Below are 16,437 nucleotides of genomic sequence, written 5' to 3' on the forward strand. Positions count from 1 at the left end.
ACTGCAAAACCAAATCGCTACTATCAGTAGCTGTAATATGACATGTTGGCAGAGTATTATATCTACTTCTAGATATGTAGTGAGCATTTATTGCAAAACAGGGAGAGCATAGCGCAAACACAACCAGAATTAGGACCAGATTTATAAATAGCTGAATCATAAAATTATATTTACATACATTGTTATGTGTACATATAACTTTTTTAATTCTTCAATTTTAGATGAGATTGTAATGATAATGAGCTACTTTCCTGATTGAGGTTTTCAGAAATATCTAGTATGAACAAAGAATAATAAAGTGAATGAAGAAATGCATATATATTTCTGACAAACACAGTGTAAATTATTATGTGCTGAGTCTTACCTATCAGTATTCTGTGTGTGGCACCACAAATGCTACAGACTGCCCACTGTTGTTTTTTTTTATCCTTGTCTGCTCCAGGCATGCTTTCCTTTCTTTCTGGCTCATAATACACAGCTCACTTGGTGCTGTACCATACAAGCAAAGATAATGTTTTGCAAGATAGTTGAATACAGATAGTCGTCTTCTATTCCTACTTTAATGTAAAGTAAGTGTCTGAAAGGCTGCCTCTCCAGCAGTTCAAAATGATGGCATTTTATTCACATTATCCTCCTGGCGTGTCATGTTTGTCTGCGAGTTGCCCATCATTCTGACTGGCTGCTGCTACTGGTTTGTTGCTGTGGTGTTTAGCAGAGGGACAGATTTAATTAGTGTAAGTGGGACTCTCCTACACGGTGGATATGTCATATTATCAGTTATGTGGGGGAGGACAATCCCTATCTGGCAGCATAAACACAGGCCATGCGATAGCTATGTCAACAATATTTTCCCCTGTGATGTCAGAGGCTGCTTTAGTAGCTGGTTCAGGTCATTTTCTCGTTCAAAAAGGCAGTGGTGATTATAGTAAGCCTCAGGCATGACAGATAATGATTTGACAGTGCTCAGGGGTAAGTTAGGTAACTCAAGCAACAAGCAGGATGTGTGATTTTATATATATATATATATATATATATATATATATATATATATATATATTTCTTTTTTTTTTTCAAATGGCTTTGCAATAGTTGTTCTGAATAAGTATATCAGCACAACTAACGTCACATACAGCTGAGATATTAAAACAACATAATGGATAAAGTAGCAGAAATTGTTGTCACAAATAATAACCTAAAAGAATCCACTTTGTAATTCTGAATAATTTGCTATTTGCAGTTTCACTAAAAGGCCTGTGTGGGTGGGGAAGTTTCATTACCAAAGATCCTGCAAAACCTACACACAAAAATTAAACGAAGCACTCATAGAGCCCATACCTCCACCAAAGTTGAACAATCCTTTGAATTTATAATTTGGTGAATGGAAAAAATGAAATGTTGAAATGTTTAATCTCTTTCTCAATGCATGATTGCATCAAAATACACATTATGGTAGACAGTCATGGACTTTATGTGCCACATCATTTCCATTTAAGTAAGTGCAGTATATAGTATCTTTATGCATTTGCAATTATGTCACTGAAAAAGTGGTGCAAGGAAAAGCATCCAAAAGAGCGCATCATCCAGTATACAAGATGATTTATCTTAGGTGAATTATACTTTGTACATGGATCAAATTGGCACCAAAAACTAATCACTTGTTCCTTGGCCCATATCCTCACTTTCCAACAAATTTCACTGAAATATTTTAATTGGGTTTTGACATATATCTGCTAACTATCCAATAAACAGACAAACACGGAGAGAAAAGTCCTTGGAGGAGGAAAAAATGCACATCTGCCAGTATGGAAAACTAGTGTTCCAAAAAAGTTCCCTCAAAAACATCACAATAGTTTGACAGCAGCAATATGTGTTCCGTCAGACCTTAGGGAGTGTGCGTTTGCATGTTTGGATAACGAAGAAGTATTTCGGCCCCCACCTCTAGCCACTCTGCCTCCCCTTCCTTTTGCTGAAATTAACTCGTAATGAGGCACACAGCACTCAGTGTTAGTTTAACTGTGCTAATGTTTGGGTACCTTCCAGGGCTTCAGCAGCAGACGAGCCCAGTACCTCAGCTCCTTGTGAGGGAGAGGAGCTCCGGGGGCTTCCTGTGGCGCCGGCTGATGCAGGAGACCACAGCAAAAAAAACGTCAAGGAAAGCACCGGCTCGAGGGACATCTCTGAAGGTACAGAACTAAATTATATTGACAAGGAGTGATTTACCTTATATTGTAGATCAAGGGTTCAATTTCAGACCTGAAAGATTAAACCCAAGCTTGCCTTGGGATTCAGGCTCATTCTACCTCTGTATTAAAGTGTTCACACTGCGAGCAGGTCTGATAAAAAACCAACTGGGCCTCCAGAGTTGCGTAAACAGTAGTGGACCACACCATAATGACACTGACAAAATAAATTGTGCACCAGTATTTTGTTAGCACTGCGCATTGCATCTCTTGACCTTGATCAAAGGTGACAAGAACAGTGTATTACAGACCTACAGCCATCTTATGGCTCATTGATTTCCACGGTGGAAGAGGCCATATACACATATGTATGGACACATGAATTTGCACAAACACACACGCATGTACACACTCTATTCACACACACATACCGACACAGTACACACTGGCTTGTGCACACACATTCTCTGCCATGATTTGATTTCTACACAGACATGACATGAATCCAATTAATTCAGGATGAGGATCAATAGAGAACCATTTCCATGAGGGAAAATTGCTTTTGGATTTCGACTCAGTCAGCAGTGCTGCCGTTATTTGAAGGTGGCTCAGAAATGAGAGATGTAAAGGAGCCCTGCAATGCTGCATGACATTTTTTATGTCCCAGTCTTCTGATGTACTTTCACACACAGCCTCTCCTGTCATTTTGAACTTGTACAGTATATTTAAACTGAATAATAAAACTATATTAAACCGCTCTTCCAGATATCTAAAATTATGATGCAGAAAGTGGAAAAAGCTGCTAACTTAAGATAAATTACTTTTGCGTTGATCTTAATGGGAAATCTATTACAGTGCTACATTTGTGTTTTCATGTGTGATCCTTTTTTCCAAACACCAGACTGAAATATTTAGCATTTGTATAAACTTTGCTGTGGAGCACAAACTAGCTTTTTTTGTAAACGGACTGTGTTTCAGTTTAACCAAATGTACTTCATAAGGATCATTATGAATAATGAAGTATTTCCTGTTTGTAAAAGCAGCAATGTCCCTTCACTTCTTAATTGTGGTCATGGCACATTGTGATGTGATTATCTAACATTGATTTCCACATGCCTCACTATGTATTTTTTCTTTCCCATTTGCAACAACTAGGACATATTCATAATGGCAGTGTATTTTTGTGACTGCCTGCGGTGTCAGTGTGACCTACGAGTGAGTTTATTGGAGTGTCATTGTGCTGCTGTAAAGAAAAGTTAAATAAAGTAAGAAAACACAGCGGGGAACTTCTGGTTAACCATGTTTGAAATAACAAGCCATGTTCCCAAGAGGCCCTGTCACTTTGCAGATATGCTGATAGTCAGGCTGATAGCCCAAATCCAGTTGTTTTCTTCTCTGTTCTGAATCCTTTCTGAATGCAGTGAAGGAAAGTGAGCGAGATATAAAAAAAATTTGTGAAGCTAATCCTCTTTTGAAGAAAAACAGTTGCTCTTTGTTCATCTCCTGGATTGTGCCCAAGGTTATTTCGAATTTTAGACTGAACACTGCTGAATAATCCATGACAGAATACACATCTCCAATCAGATTAATTGAAAACAGTGATTGTTGCTGTTCAGGGCTTAGGAGAAAGTGTTGCAGACAAATCACAGTTTAAAACCAAATCAATAAAGCTCACTGAGCTAAATTAGGCTGAAACACTCTCAAAGCAGTTAATGACAAATCCTGTCGAGCGTAGAGATAGGATGGGTCAATAGCTCAAACAAGCTGGATACAATCATGTTGCGTCACATGGACAAAGCCAATTTAGCAACATGCACAAGAGATGTGCCTGGTCTCCCTGAGGAAAAAGACCTTTAAATGCAAATGATACAATAAGTATGTAAATGTTCAAAGGCTGTGTAAATTCCTTACCAGAGGCTAGAAGATCTGGCATCTTTTATCTATTCTGCTTTGCCAAAAGGATTCAGGGAATGTAGTTTGGAGTTGTGTGTACGTGTGTGTGTGTTGTTAAATTTAAAAGAATGATCTAACAACAGGAGGTGCAACTATCAAACAGAAAGGAAGATAAAAGGTAGAAGACAGGCACCACTATTTTTTCCATTTAAAAACAATGTTTGTTTACTTTGATGCTACTTGTTTTCTCTGCCAGCATTACGTGTGGCTGAAGCTGGGCCACAAACGGCAGAAGCTTCAGAGGTGATCTATGATGATGTTCCAAGTGAGGACCCCCTCTCTCCTGACGAAGGTTAGTAGCTGCAACAGAATTCTGTTTGTTTAGGATGTTTTGTCCATCCATGAATATTAGTGTGAAGCTTCTGATGTGTAACATTTGTGTTTAGCAGATATGATTTATGAAGATGTTCAGAGAGACAGTGGCCCTGTGAACGCAGACAATGGGTGGAGCTCCAGTGAGTTTGAGAGCTATGATGAACAGTCTGATAACGAGGCCAAAATACCAACAAGGAGCAAGGTATTGTTTGTTTGTTTGTGTGTGTGTGTGTGTGTGTGTGTGTGTGTGTGTGTGTGTGTGTGTGTGTGTGTGTGTGTGTGTGTGTGTGTGTGTGTGTGTGTGTGTGTGTGTGTGTGTGTGTGTGTGTGTGTGTGTGTGTGTGTGTGTGTGTGTGTCTGTGTCTGGATGCATTCCTGAAATATGTATTTATCTAACACAAATGATCCTTTCTGTTTATTTTAAATGTCATCATGACCGGCCAGGTTGTTTTGGTTGGTTTCCAGCACTTAAAAAAAAAAAATCAAGGAGAATATTTCATCATCTGCTCCTCTAGCGCAGTTGTTGTTTATTAATGTATAGAACTCGAAGGAAACTATAAAGACCATGAAAAATGAATAACAGGCTGTCTAGGCTTTCTACTTTCATTGTTGAATGAAGGTAAACAAGAGGCATTTCTGTTTGAAAAGCCTCAGATCTCTTTTCCTCTTCTCTGCCAAGGATACTGTTCATCAGTGCTCTGCAGCACGGCTACAGAGTGTTGGTCTTCCACATGATGGCACTGTGTGCACATTCACATTGTGCTGCGTTTCCTTTATGCTTCACCAGCCTTTAACATGCATGCATCGTTGCAGGCTTAGGGAAAATTTGGAGTCATACTAATAAAGAATTATTTTGCTAAGTTAAATCATTATCAATGCATAGACTTATACCTTTTTCACATTTTTGCATATTCAAGTTGTTTATTTATGGATGTAACTACACTGTAATCCAAGAAAATCTAGAGTTAATGCTTTGAGAAAGGAGGGAGACCAAAGGGGGAAAAATGCTTGTTGTACTAGGACAAAAAATTAGTTGCTCCGGTAATTACAGGAGGGTGTGGTGTGACAATCCCCCCACAGTTCTCTTGGCATGCTTTTCCCAGGCCACTGAACAAAAGAAGGGATTCAGCTACACTGGTTGTACAATTAATGAAGAAACCTTGACTATTAGGGCCTCACAACAGTTTTCGGCTAGCACAGCCTTCATCAAAAACACATTGTTTTTAATTAGTCTTGCCCGATTAATTTTTCACCAAGTGTACCTGAAGTTCTCCTCTTGTTCAGTTCAGTGCTTAAGTTGAGCAGCCTGGGAGAGCTGCGACAGAGTTTGCTTCTTTAATACTTGCCCTAAACTACCTGCACCCCCAACCCCCCACCCCTCTGTAAATCAGTGGCCATTAGTCTCATCAAACATAACCCTTTGACCAAAGCAGTGCTCCAGGCTTTCACTCTCTGTGCTTGTGATTAATTCCTGATGTTGAGTAGCTTGTTTTGCCTTGATCACTTTGCCTTCCGTTTCCCTTTTCTATTTCCTCTCCCCCTACATTTTTCTCCTCCCTTCACCATTTGTGGCTAAATGCAACCCGCCCCCTTGCCCTGCCCGTCCCTGTCCCACACCTGTAGCTCTCTCCTGAAGTGCGACGGCTGAGGGAGCGGTGTGCCAGGACCAAACGTGAACTGGCCATGAGGCTGTCTGGCAAGCACAACTATGACATCAAGGTATCTCTGCAGAAGCAAGTGAACACAGCGATATCACACTATTTCTTTGGAGAGCTCAAAGCAATCTGCTAGATGTTTGCCAATAGGACAGATGATCACCCACTGCTGAAATATGCTGTGCTGTATGCTTAGCTAACTCAGAGGCTTAACTGACTCTCTGCACCATCCTTCCCAGCTTTCCTTTGGACTGTGACTTCTCTTTAAGATTCTCTGTTGGCCTCTCTCTCTTTCTCTGCCTGGTTTAATATCAAGACGCATTTATGGGCCACATGAATTATTAAATAATATTCTGCGTATTTACTTCCATAAACACCAGCGCAACTTGCCCCCAATTAATGACCTACTTTCCTGAAGTAGCATCATTTAAAAATACTATTACCCTCTGTGTATTCTGGGTTTGTGGAGTCTGGTTGCAGGTCCTCTGTGATGCTCAGGGTGGAGTTTGTGGTCAGCGAAATTCTCTCACACTGAGCAAAGCAGCTCTGTTACTCTGATGTGGAGCTCACTCTGTTACCATAATCTCTCCATGATATGCTCATAGACTCTCTGATTAGAGGCTGTACAGCGACCCACAGGGAGCCGCAGATGGTGAGATTCATGATGAGCCCACTGAGCGCCACTTCTCTCCATCTCTCTCCAGAGGAGCACCGTAGGTTGTCAAGTCTCCACAGCATGGCACATTCCTTGTGCTCTAACGCTCCTTCGTTGTTTTTGTCTGCTCCTTCCAACCAGGTTCAACAGCTCATGAAGGCGGCAAAAAGTGGAACAAAGGATGGGCTTGAAAAGACCAAAATAGCCGTCATGCGAAAGGTTTCCTTCCTGCAGAGAAAAGATCAATTGGGTAATGCAGGGACGCCTGAAAACTGTAATTGTTGGTCATCTCGCTTTGTGAATGTTACACTATTTTTAGTAATGGGTACTGGTTATGAAGTTTGGTTTTCTGTTGCTCCTTGCAGTTGACTCATTGAATTAGAGGTGGTTGCTTGTGTATAGCCAAGCCAAAGTAGTGTTGGAGGCAGATAGAGTAGAAAGTCTTACTTTTTCTTTATACAAATCCCTTAAGGGAGAAATGAAAGCACTGTGAAAAAGACAGATCTCACTGATTATAAGTATAATAAATAAAACAGCACTCTTTCTCAGTTTTAAGACAGACGATGTGGTTGAGTAAAGCTTTTGATGTGTGAGAGAGAGATGGATGATGGCAACTCATGCTATACAATATAGGTTGGGTTAAAGGAACTCTTGTCTAACAATAGAGGAAGATTAGCATCCATTAGTGGAGTGTTGAGGAGCTCCATAAACCACGTATACCAGACCCACGCCTCAAACAAATCTCCAAACCATCACAAAGAGGTAAAGAGGCCAGTGCTGCTATTTTTAGGTATTGATCGAGGGAAATCTGCACAGCATTATATTTCTTTTCCACCAATCCTCTGTTATCATTCCAAAGTCTTTAATTGGAATGGTGGAAGCTTCTGGTATCTATGTCTTTATGGTTATGGGTGAAGTGGGGATTTTTTTGTTTTGAGACTGTCGAACTTCTTTGTGCCAATGCAGAGATGAGAATGTGCTGGATCGTGTTTTTGCAGACACACTTATGTGTGCCTGCTTTACTCCTACAGAGATACAGTATTGTTTTGAAAGTTTTTGTTTTTTTTTGTTTTTTTTTCTGTAGGCCTCTCTCTCTCTCTCTTGCTTATTTCTCCATTGCTTTCTCTGTCTCTCCATCTCTCTTTTTTTCAGACAGTACAGAATTCTCTTCATATTTTAGAGGTAATAAACTTAGTGTGTCGCAGTGTCTCCAGCTGCAGTGAGATCTGAAAGCAGCCTCTCTGTTTTCCCTCTCTCTCATTCTCTGTCTGTCTGTCTCTCTCTCACACACACACACACACACACTCACTCTCCTCTCTCTCTCTCGCTCTCGCTCTCTCTCTCTCTCTCTCTCGCTCTCTCCCCTTTTAACCTTTTTTATCCTATTTCTCTCCTTCATTTCTGATTGTCTGCAGAAGAGGAGGATGATGCAGGATACCTCGATGTGACTGTGTCAGAAATGAAGCACCCCCCTCCACAACTGAGCCCCATGCCAGAGGGGCTGACCAGCCACCAGGTGCACCTGGCAGTTTTTGCAGATATTTATTTTGTTCCCTATATGTTTAGCCGGTTTATGTAAAAACATGTAATGTACTTAACATCTAGCATTTATATGAATATTCTGTACAGCATAGTCATAGCTGTCATGTTAAATGTATTAATTTGTTACTTCGGTGTTTTTGCATATCTATATGGTGTATTCTCTTTATCCTGTTTGGGAAAGCAGCCAGTTTTACAACAGCTAAAACAATTGCTCTCATGTCATAGGAAATTGAAAGACTCAGACTCCAATGAAGGCCCTGTTCAAACAGACCTACTCCTCCTTGAGTCTTTTTTTTCCAGTGACAAACGCATGATTATATTGCAATCCATCAACCTGCGCCGTGCTTAACTGAAAGCATACCCCGCACCGCATCCCCATCATGTCCTCTTAGTGCTAGATTTCCTGACTGGTCTGTTGTCTCCACAGGTTGTCAGACGCCATATCCTCGGCTCCATCATTCAGAGTGAGCGGAGCTACCTAGAGTCTCTCAGGAGAATCCTGCAGGTGAGTTGTTTAGTCCCCGTTGTCCTCCTCTGCCACTTGCAATATCTTCACCATTTAGCCATTATGAATTACATTGAATAGAGAAGTGGTGATATCCATCAAATTACTGAGGTGTCTCGGCATACAAAAAAACAACCATCCTCATTGCTGTGGTGCCGTGCTGATGCTAAGAGAGAAAGGGACTGTCAGGCTTGCACAAGATGTGGTACAGCCTCTCCTCTTTAATCTCTTTTTTTTTTTTTTTTTTTGCGGAAAAATGAAGACTTGTTATCTCCTAATCACAAAAATATGAGAGGAGCACCTACTGAAATGGAATCAGCAGCAATCAGTGGCTACCTTAAGCACTGCAAAATCTTTCATTGTCAAGATACAATGTGGTACCTTTGTTGTCGGGCGACATGATTGCGTATGCTACTTGGGAAGGCTTTGCACTTTTGAAATCACTGTTGTTATTCAGAGAGTCCAGCCAAGTGGTAAATGCAGTGTCTCCAGACAGATAATATAAAAAGAGGAAGAGCCACAAGCACAATTAGACATCGAGTGCTGTGACTTTCATTTTTACTGTAAAACAGATTGCACAGTTGTTCATGTTGTGCTGCCTGCCCATGTTCCTTCTGTCAGTGATTCATTTACCGTTATGGATTTGCAGAGATAAAACATCAGGCAAACAACAAAAATTAGGTCTGCTGTTGCTCAGACGGATTCATTTTTTGTGTTAAATACCGTTTTCATCTTTCATGTTTGGCTTTTACATGATATTATCTATACTTCAACATGTTTAGATTCAAAGAAGTCACGGTTACTGGCTTTGTCATCCACAAAGAACTTGTCAGCTTATTTCTGCAGGCTGGGCTAATATTCCCATGAGTACTGACTGAAGAATCAATCACTATCCCTTTCACCATGTTGCTTTTGCGTCGGTAACTTGGCTGGGAGCTGGTTTTTGCCATTATCATTCTGGCTTTTATGATTACAAGTCACCTTGAATTCTTTGCATGTTTGCTAGTGGCAAATGCTGCTCTATGGGTGAATCCTTTGGTTCTATGTGCTTCCAAGCACCATGACTACATTTCCTCATTATCCACGATTCATAGGATATTTGTCAGCTACCTCTCAGTTGTCTATTTATGCTTCTGAAAAGAAGAAGGTAGGCGGACTGCTGATTCATCCTAAGCACCCACCCACACACACACACACACACACACACACACACACACACACACACACACACACACACACACACGCACATCAGCAACAATAAAATCCCAATTTTCTCTCACCATCTCACCAGGAATACCACAGACCATTGATGGAAGCTGATCCACGCATCCTGAGTCCACGGAAGATCCGGCCTATATTTTACCGTATCAGGGAGATCACACAATGCCACTCCATGTTTCAGATTGCACTGGCGTCTCGTGTGGCTGAGTGGGACAGCAGTGAGAAAATTGGAGACTTATTTGTTGCCTCGGTTAGTGTGCATGTGCATGTTTTTGGTATGTATCTTCATGAAATAGAAAATGGAGGCTTATTTGCTGCGTTATATTCGTGTTTCTGTGTGTGTGTGTGTGTGTGTGTGTGTGTGTGTGTGTGAGTGCGTGTGTTCTTTGTTTGTTTCTGTGTAAAATGCAATCAAAGACTCAGATTCTGGAGAGAAGCACTCATATTTTTCTTGGCATTTCTATCTAACTTTATAACACAATCGCTGCTACCAGAGTTATAATGAGCTACAGGTTTTAGATTGAGCAAACAGGGATAGTTTACCCCAAACATGGAATCAATTACAGTTGTGATGAATATCTCCACTGCATCCAATGCTCTCTGGGATACGTGTTTACAAATTTTTGCACTAGAATAATGGTGTTCAGTGTGAGCTTTCTGTTGTGAGTCTCTACAGTGTGCTCATCCATAAGGTCTGCTCATTATTTTCTTATTAGAGCGGCTGATTCGAACCCTTCCTTCTCTGCTGGCCATTACATTGCTGTTCCATTGATATCCTAGGACCTACCATCAAATGAGGCCATACTCGAAAAGGGAAGTGCTAGGCCTGTGTACTCCTTATTTAGCTGCCCCTTTGTCATATGGCCATGTATCTGTACCTGTGGGGCTTGTAGTAATATCTGAGAGGCAGGATCCTGAAGGAGGGTGTGAGCAAAGCAGGTTAATTTCTCGTCCTGATTTGCTAATTCCCCACCACTCCTCAAACTGCCTATCAGCTGCCTGGTGTGGGTTTAATTGAGGAGAGAGAATAAATGTCTACCGCACAACAGACACACCCCCCCTCTCTCTCACACACACACACACACACACGCTCTCTCACTCTGCCACCTCATTCCTCTTTGCCCAACCTCTTAAATGGCTCGTGAAGGGTGTTGCAGTAACCGGGATGGTAAACAAACCAATTTTTTTAAGTACTATACTTAAATGGCCATTTTCAAGCCTCTCTTTACATTGAAATTACTGATGGGTTGTCCTGCAGACAGGATGGTTAGCCAGACATTCAAGATGTCAAAGGAAATTGTATGAGTGTGTTTATGGATGCTGGTGTAAAGACAAAATAATCAAACATGGCAGAGCAGGAGACCCTCTTATTATAGGGCTGTTTTCACAAATTCAGATAATTATGCTTGTTTCTGTTTCCACAGTTTTCCAAGTCAATGGTGCTGGATGTATACAGTGATTATGTGAACAACTTCACCAGTGCCATGGCTCTCATTAAAAAGGCATGCATGTCCAAACCAGCTTTTCTGGAATTCTTAAAGGTGAGCTTCAGCCCATGCAGCACAAAATGTTTCTCTGATTTCAAATTAAAGTTACCCAATTGTATTCTTTTGCACCTCTGCTTTTCTTTGTTCTGTAGTGTTTAGCAGATGCTGAATTTAGCAAAGCCCCAAAGTTAAAGGCTTCAATAATGCATACTTCTCAGGTTTCCAGAGAGACACACAAAGACTTCAGTGTGTAAAAAGTTGGCATTTACACAAAATACAAAATTGTTATTTACATTGGGTTCATGGTTGGTATTAAATATATATTATGGATTATAAATAATATTGTGCTTATCTTGTGAAATAGAGTTATCTACCATGTCATTGTCACTTAAGGCAACATTAAGATTGAAGCACTACATTACCTACTAGTTCTAACCCTGGAAATGTCCAAGCTTGTCCAGATAATGAACATAGCCTGTAATAACGTTGTAAATGCATAATTGTTCTCGGAACTAGTATTTGTATGTTTCTCTGTGCAATTTTTTACTGTATCTTGAAAGGTTTGTAATTTTTATAATAAGGACATTGCAACACCTCTTGTAAATCAATATGTGAAATGGAAAGTGGAAATTGTACTGTACTCTATTTACTTAATATTTCAGATATTAATTAGGGGTTGTAAACAACGAAACATAATGCCAAGGTGCATACAGAGTGCCAAGAAATGATGAGTTTAGCAATTCCCTGTGTGCACAGCATTCATGCATCAGTATGACCTGGATCATTGAGTTGTAATGCTGAGTTACAGAACCAGATCACACAGCTGACAGCCCTGCATGTTTCTCTCGATAACATGAGTCCCTTTCTTTCTGTTGAAAAGTTCCTCTGTCTCTCCCACTGCCTGTTGCAGCTCTCACTGGCAGTGTGAAGACAAACCAAATAAAAAATCGGCTAGACACAGACTGGAAAAAAACACTAAATAGATGACAGACTTCATTACTTATTTTTTAAATATTATGGAGGCACTGACTGTGCGCACATGACCATAAGCAAGCAACAGGGATGGGGACTATTAAATTTTGAGTTTGAATTCAGTTCACAGACATTATGATGTAATGTGCTGCATTTGCAGAGAAAAAACTTGGTGTGTTCAGTATAAATCTGCTTGTTTGTAAAGTTGTTTTTGGTAGAAATGAACTTTTTAAAGTTAGCAAACCACCACTCAAGCATTTTCAGTGCATTAAGGAGCAAACAGCCTGTCTCATTGACATCTTGACCTGGTCTTTTGTGCTGGAAAGATTTTACTTGGTGCTCATGGAACTTTTCATGGCATCCACTAAGGGTTCACCTTTGGTTTAGCTGTTAAAAGTTGTGTATCTGCCCAGTTACTGAACATTGAATGTAAAATGTAAAAATAGTGTCTTTGAGTTTGCTACCTTCCTACCCTCAACTATGATTAATGGTTGGGTGGCTACTGACCACTGACCACAGGTGTCTCCATTTAGCAATTGCATATATGGTGTTATGCTAGGTTGTACTAGAGTTACCAAGAGGCTTCCTCTTAATGCCCGTTTACTCTGAGCATTCTTAGACTGTCCCAGATGAAAGAGAAACAGTGGCCTTCAGTCTTACTATGACACAAATCCCCCAATGGCTGACTTAAAGTAGAGCTTTGGCGAAGACGGGCTGTGACAAAAATGTAGGGCCAAAATAACACAATAGGTTAACAGTTAAATTATAACATGAAATAATGCAGATTACACTAATATTGGTATCCTGCTACTCTACAAGTTGCTTACTTAGGGTGATTAGTTAGGTCACATAACTCTTCATAGAGGATGAGTACAATGGGAGTATGTGAGACTATTCCTGATTGGCTAATTAAGTACATGTCAATTTGAGTGAACTCCACAGGTGGTTGTGCCTTTAGAGCTCCACTTGTTGCAGTCTGAAACCTTCATGAAGGTACTTGATCTGTTTATGTATCTGTGTCCTATCCTTTGAGCGTTTGGCAAGGACATAAATTACTGCCATAATTTCATAATCTGTTTTAATTTGATGAATGATAATAAATGAATGGTAATAAGAAAACACCAACTTTTTTTTAAGGTAGAAATTTTTTATCAGATTTCAATATTGACAAAATCGGACATCGCAATATATTTGACCACGTACTGTCTCACTGAAAAAAATGGTGTAAAGTTTATTGATATAAATTGATGTTATCCAGTATGTGATGATATCACATGTGACAGTGACTGATGGTCTAATAATGTGAATATGATGACCTAAAAAGTAGAGGTATTCATCATTCATTTCACTCAGCTGGAAACATCAGATAAGCTCACAGATATTTGTGAATTCAACAGATTGCAGTGTTAGGAAAACACAGATTTGGGCTGGATCATGATATTATAATTACCAAAATCTCAGGCAATCTACTCATATCAGAACATGAATATCAATCTAATTTTTTTTATAATATAGTATAAATTAAATTGATATTCAGCTCTAATCTACGTGTCATCTTAAAAGAGCAAAAAGTTTAAGGAAAAGTAAGTATAAACTTAAAAATAAAACAGATTATAGCTTCTGCACTTTATGATGACAGAACTCTCACGTTTCAGGACATATATAACCCTAACAAATATACATAAAACATGTATGTATCCTTTTTTATGTCCGTCTCACAGTTGATCTTATCCAGCCTTCACTACCAAACCATCTTTTAAATGTGTCCAGTGATTTGCCTTTTTATACTGGTGGTGTCATCATGCCACAGACTTGACACTGCACTGAAACAATATATTCTCCTGACCTACACCCACAGTAATACATTAGACATACACACTCAAAAAACCTCCTCTTTCATTCTCTCCTATGACTACTAGACCCTGATTTTCATACCTTATTCACCCACTCACACGCCTACTCATGGTCTATAGAGCTTTCTGATAAGCTCCTCTTGAAGTAGGAATAGCATAGTTGCCTCTTAATGACCCTTTTATGCAAGAATGTTTTTCAAACCACAATTTTTTTTTCCCTCTTGTTTCCAGAAGAAGCAGTCATCTAGTGTTGATCGGATCACTCTGTATGGATTAATGGTGAAGCCCATTCAACGGTTCCCTCAGTTCATATTGCTCCTGCAGGTATAAAACTGTTGTTTGTACAGGGCTAGTCATTTAATTTGTTTTAATTAAGTGAATCCCTTCAAGTCTTACTAGCTAAAACACTTCCAATATGAGAAACTTGAGTTAAAGTAAAGCTTTAGCAGCACATACACTAATAAAGATGCAACGCTGCAAGGCCACAGAATTGATTATGGATTTTAACTTACCCAAAGTACAAGAAGCCGTACCTCACATACTTTACACTGGGGTTTGCCAGAGCTTGAAAAGTAGCTAGACCCATCAGGTTTTCATAGTGCTGGCTTTACATCCCAGCTCCTCCACTTTCAATTCTGTGCAAAGATTTGGATTTGAGCTTGACTTGCTGGATCTGCAGCAGCTCATTTCATCCCTCAGTAGGCATTGATTATCCATGAATTCAAAAGATAAGTTATGAATGTGAATCAGGCATTTTCTTCTAGCCTAAACTCAGTACTCCAAAGAGGAAGTGTATGTATTAAATCATACATTATAGGGAACTACAGCTCAAGGCATTGAGGTACATCTGAGATGCATATCAAGATAATGCTAAGCTTTCAATGAGTCATAGATGCAGGACGAACACAGACTTGTAACCTCCACAGCCTTTAGTTATACAAACTTTGATCATTTGGCGTCTACAAATTTATTTTTTATTGGTTTGTTTTAGCCAACACTGCTTACAGAGGAGTATGACTTGCAATACAATGAGCTGTACAAAGTTTACATAATCACTGGTGAGTCGGTGTGGTGTAACCTAAGTCCTCTGAAAACTGTGACAAGCACACACCTAAACTCAAACAGTATTTGATCCAGATTTGAACTTTTCAAGGTGAAGGCAACACTCTCAAAAAGAACACATTATTTTGTTAGGATTCAGTATATTGCAGGTTACAGATGAAGGTATTAAATCATAAACAGAGTAGTTTGTATTTGTTAACATGCGGTGTCTTTACTTAAAACTTTCCTTGTGACCTTTTCTAGGACATGCTGAAGAACACACCGAAGGGCCACGTGGATCGTCTGCCACTGCAGCTCGCTCTGACAGAGCTGGAGATGCTGGCTGAGAAGCTGAATGAACAGAAACGAGTAGCAGACCAGATTACAGAAACTCAACAACTAGCCCGCAGCGTCAGTGATCGCCTGCTCAGTAAGGTGACTGGATACACATGCGCTCCCTCGTGCAGATGTACGTGCACTTGCACATGCACGCGTGGCCCCCCAATCAAATCAACTGTGAACCAGCCTCTGAGCCTTTTAACTCCTCTACGTTGTTATCACTGTGAGCCAAACACCTATGAATTAAGCTAGTATATAGCAATCGCTTATATCACTTTCCCACACATTAATCTAGGGAGACATTTTTATTTAGAGAAATTATCTCCTAGAAATGATGCCCATTATCATCCCTAAACAGTACCAAATGCAATGGCAGAGGCGTTGCCTCTCCATTACCACACTGAAATTACAGTCCTGCCGCTGCAAATCTGAACAAATGCTGCTCTGAATAAGAAGAATTAGGGGGTAAATGAGACATTTAATTGGAAACTGTAAGAGAGCTATCTCTTTCACCCTGTCTCGCTCCCTCTTCCTCTCTCTCCACTTTACCTCCCCTCTATTCGCCACTTGCACTCTCTTGCTTACCTTTTCACTCCACTTATGCACTCTTCTTCTCTTTCTAGTGTGTGACTGCATCTTCGTCTGTCTTCCTCTCTCTCACCCTCCCCCTTTTTATTTTTCTCTATCAGCCCTTGCTTTCTAGGACTCTGAGATGAGCT

At 40.1% G+C, this 16,437-nt stretch overlaps 1 protein-coding gene across 3 annotated transcripts in view; it reads left to right on the forward strand.

Moving 5' to 3' along the window:
* arhgef10la (Rho guanine nucleotide exchange factor (GEF) 10-like a) overlaps positions 1–16,437 on the forward strand; it is a 96,209-nt gene that overhangs the window by 14,525 nt on the left and 65,247 nt on the right. Inside the window, exons 4-14 of one of the 3 annotated variants that reach the window (XM_056394816.1) lie at positions 2,041–2,183; positions 4,330–4,425; positions 4,520–4,650; positions 6,072–6,167; positions 6,900–7,008; positions 8,174–8,274; positions 8,728–8,805; positions 10,097–10,276; positions 11,451–11,567; positions 14,570–14,662; positions 15,644–15,814. In XM_056394816.1, the coding sequence (XP_056250791.1) occupies positions 2,041–2,183; positions 4,330–4,425; positions 4,520–4,650; positions 6,072–6,167; positions 6,900–7,008; positions 8,174–8,274; positions 8,728–8,805; positions 10,097–10,276; positions 11,451–11,567; positions 14,570–14,662; positions 15,644–15,814 (1,315 nt within the window). The remainder of the gene's footprint in view (positions 1–2,040; positions 2,184–4,329; positions 4,426–4,519; positions 4,651–6,071; positions 6,168–6,899; positions 7,009–8,173; positions 8,275–8,727; positions 8,806–10,096; positions 10,277–11,450; positions 11,568–14,569; positions 14,663–15,643; positions 15,815–16,437) is intronic. The other 2 variants (XM_056394825.1, XM_056394833.1) reach the window with 2 other exon arrangements.

The sequence above is a fragment of the Seriola aureovittata genome, chromosome 2 (genome assembly GCF_021018895.1).
Source record: "Seriola aureovittata isolate HTS-2021-v1 ecotype China chromosome 2, ASM2101889v1, whole genome shotgun sequence".
In the NCBI taxonomy this organism is placed as follows: domain Eukaryota; kingdom Metazoa; phylum Chordata; class Actinopteri; order Carangiformes; family Carangidae; genus Seriola; species Seriola aureovittata.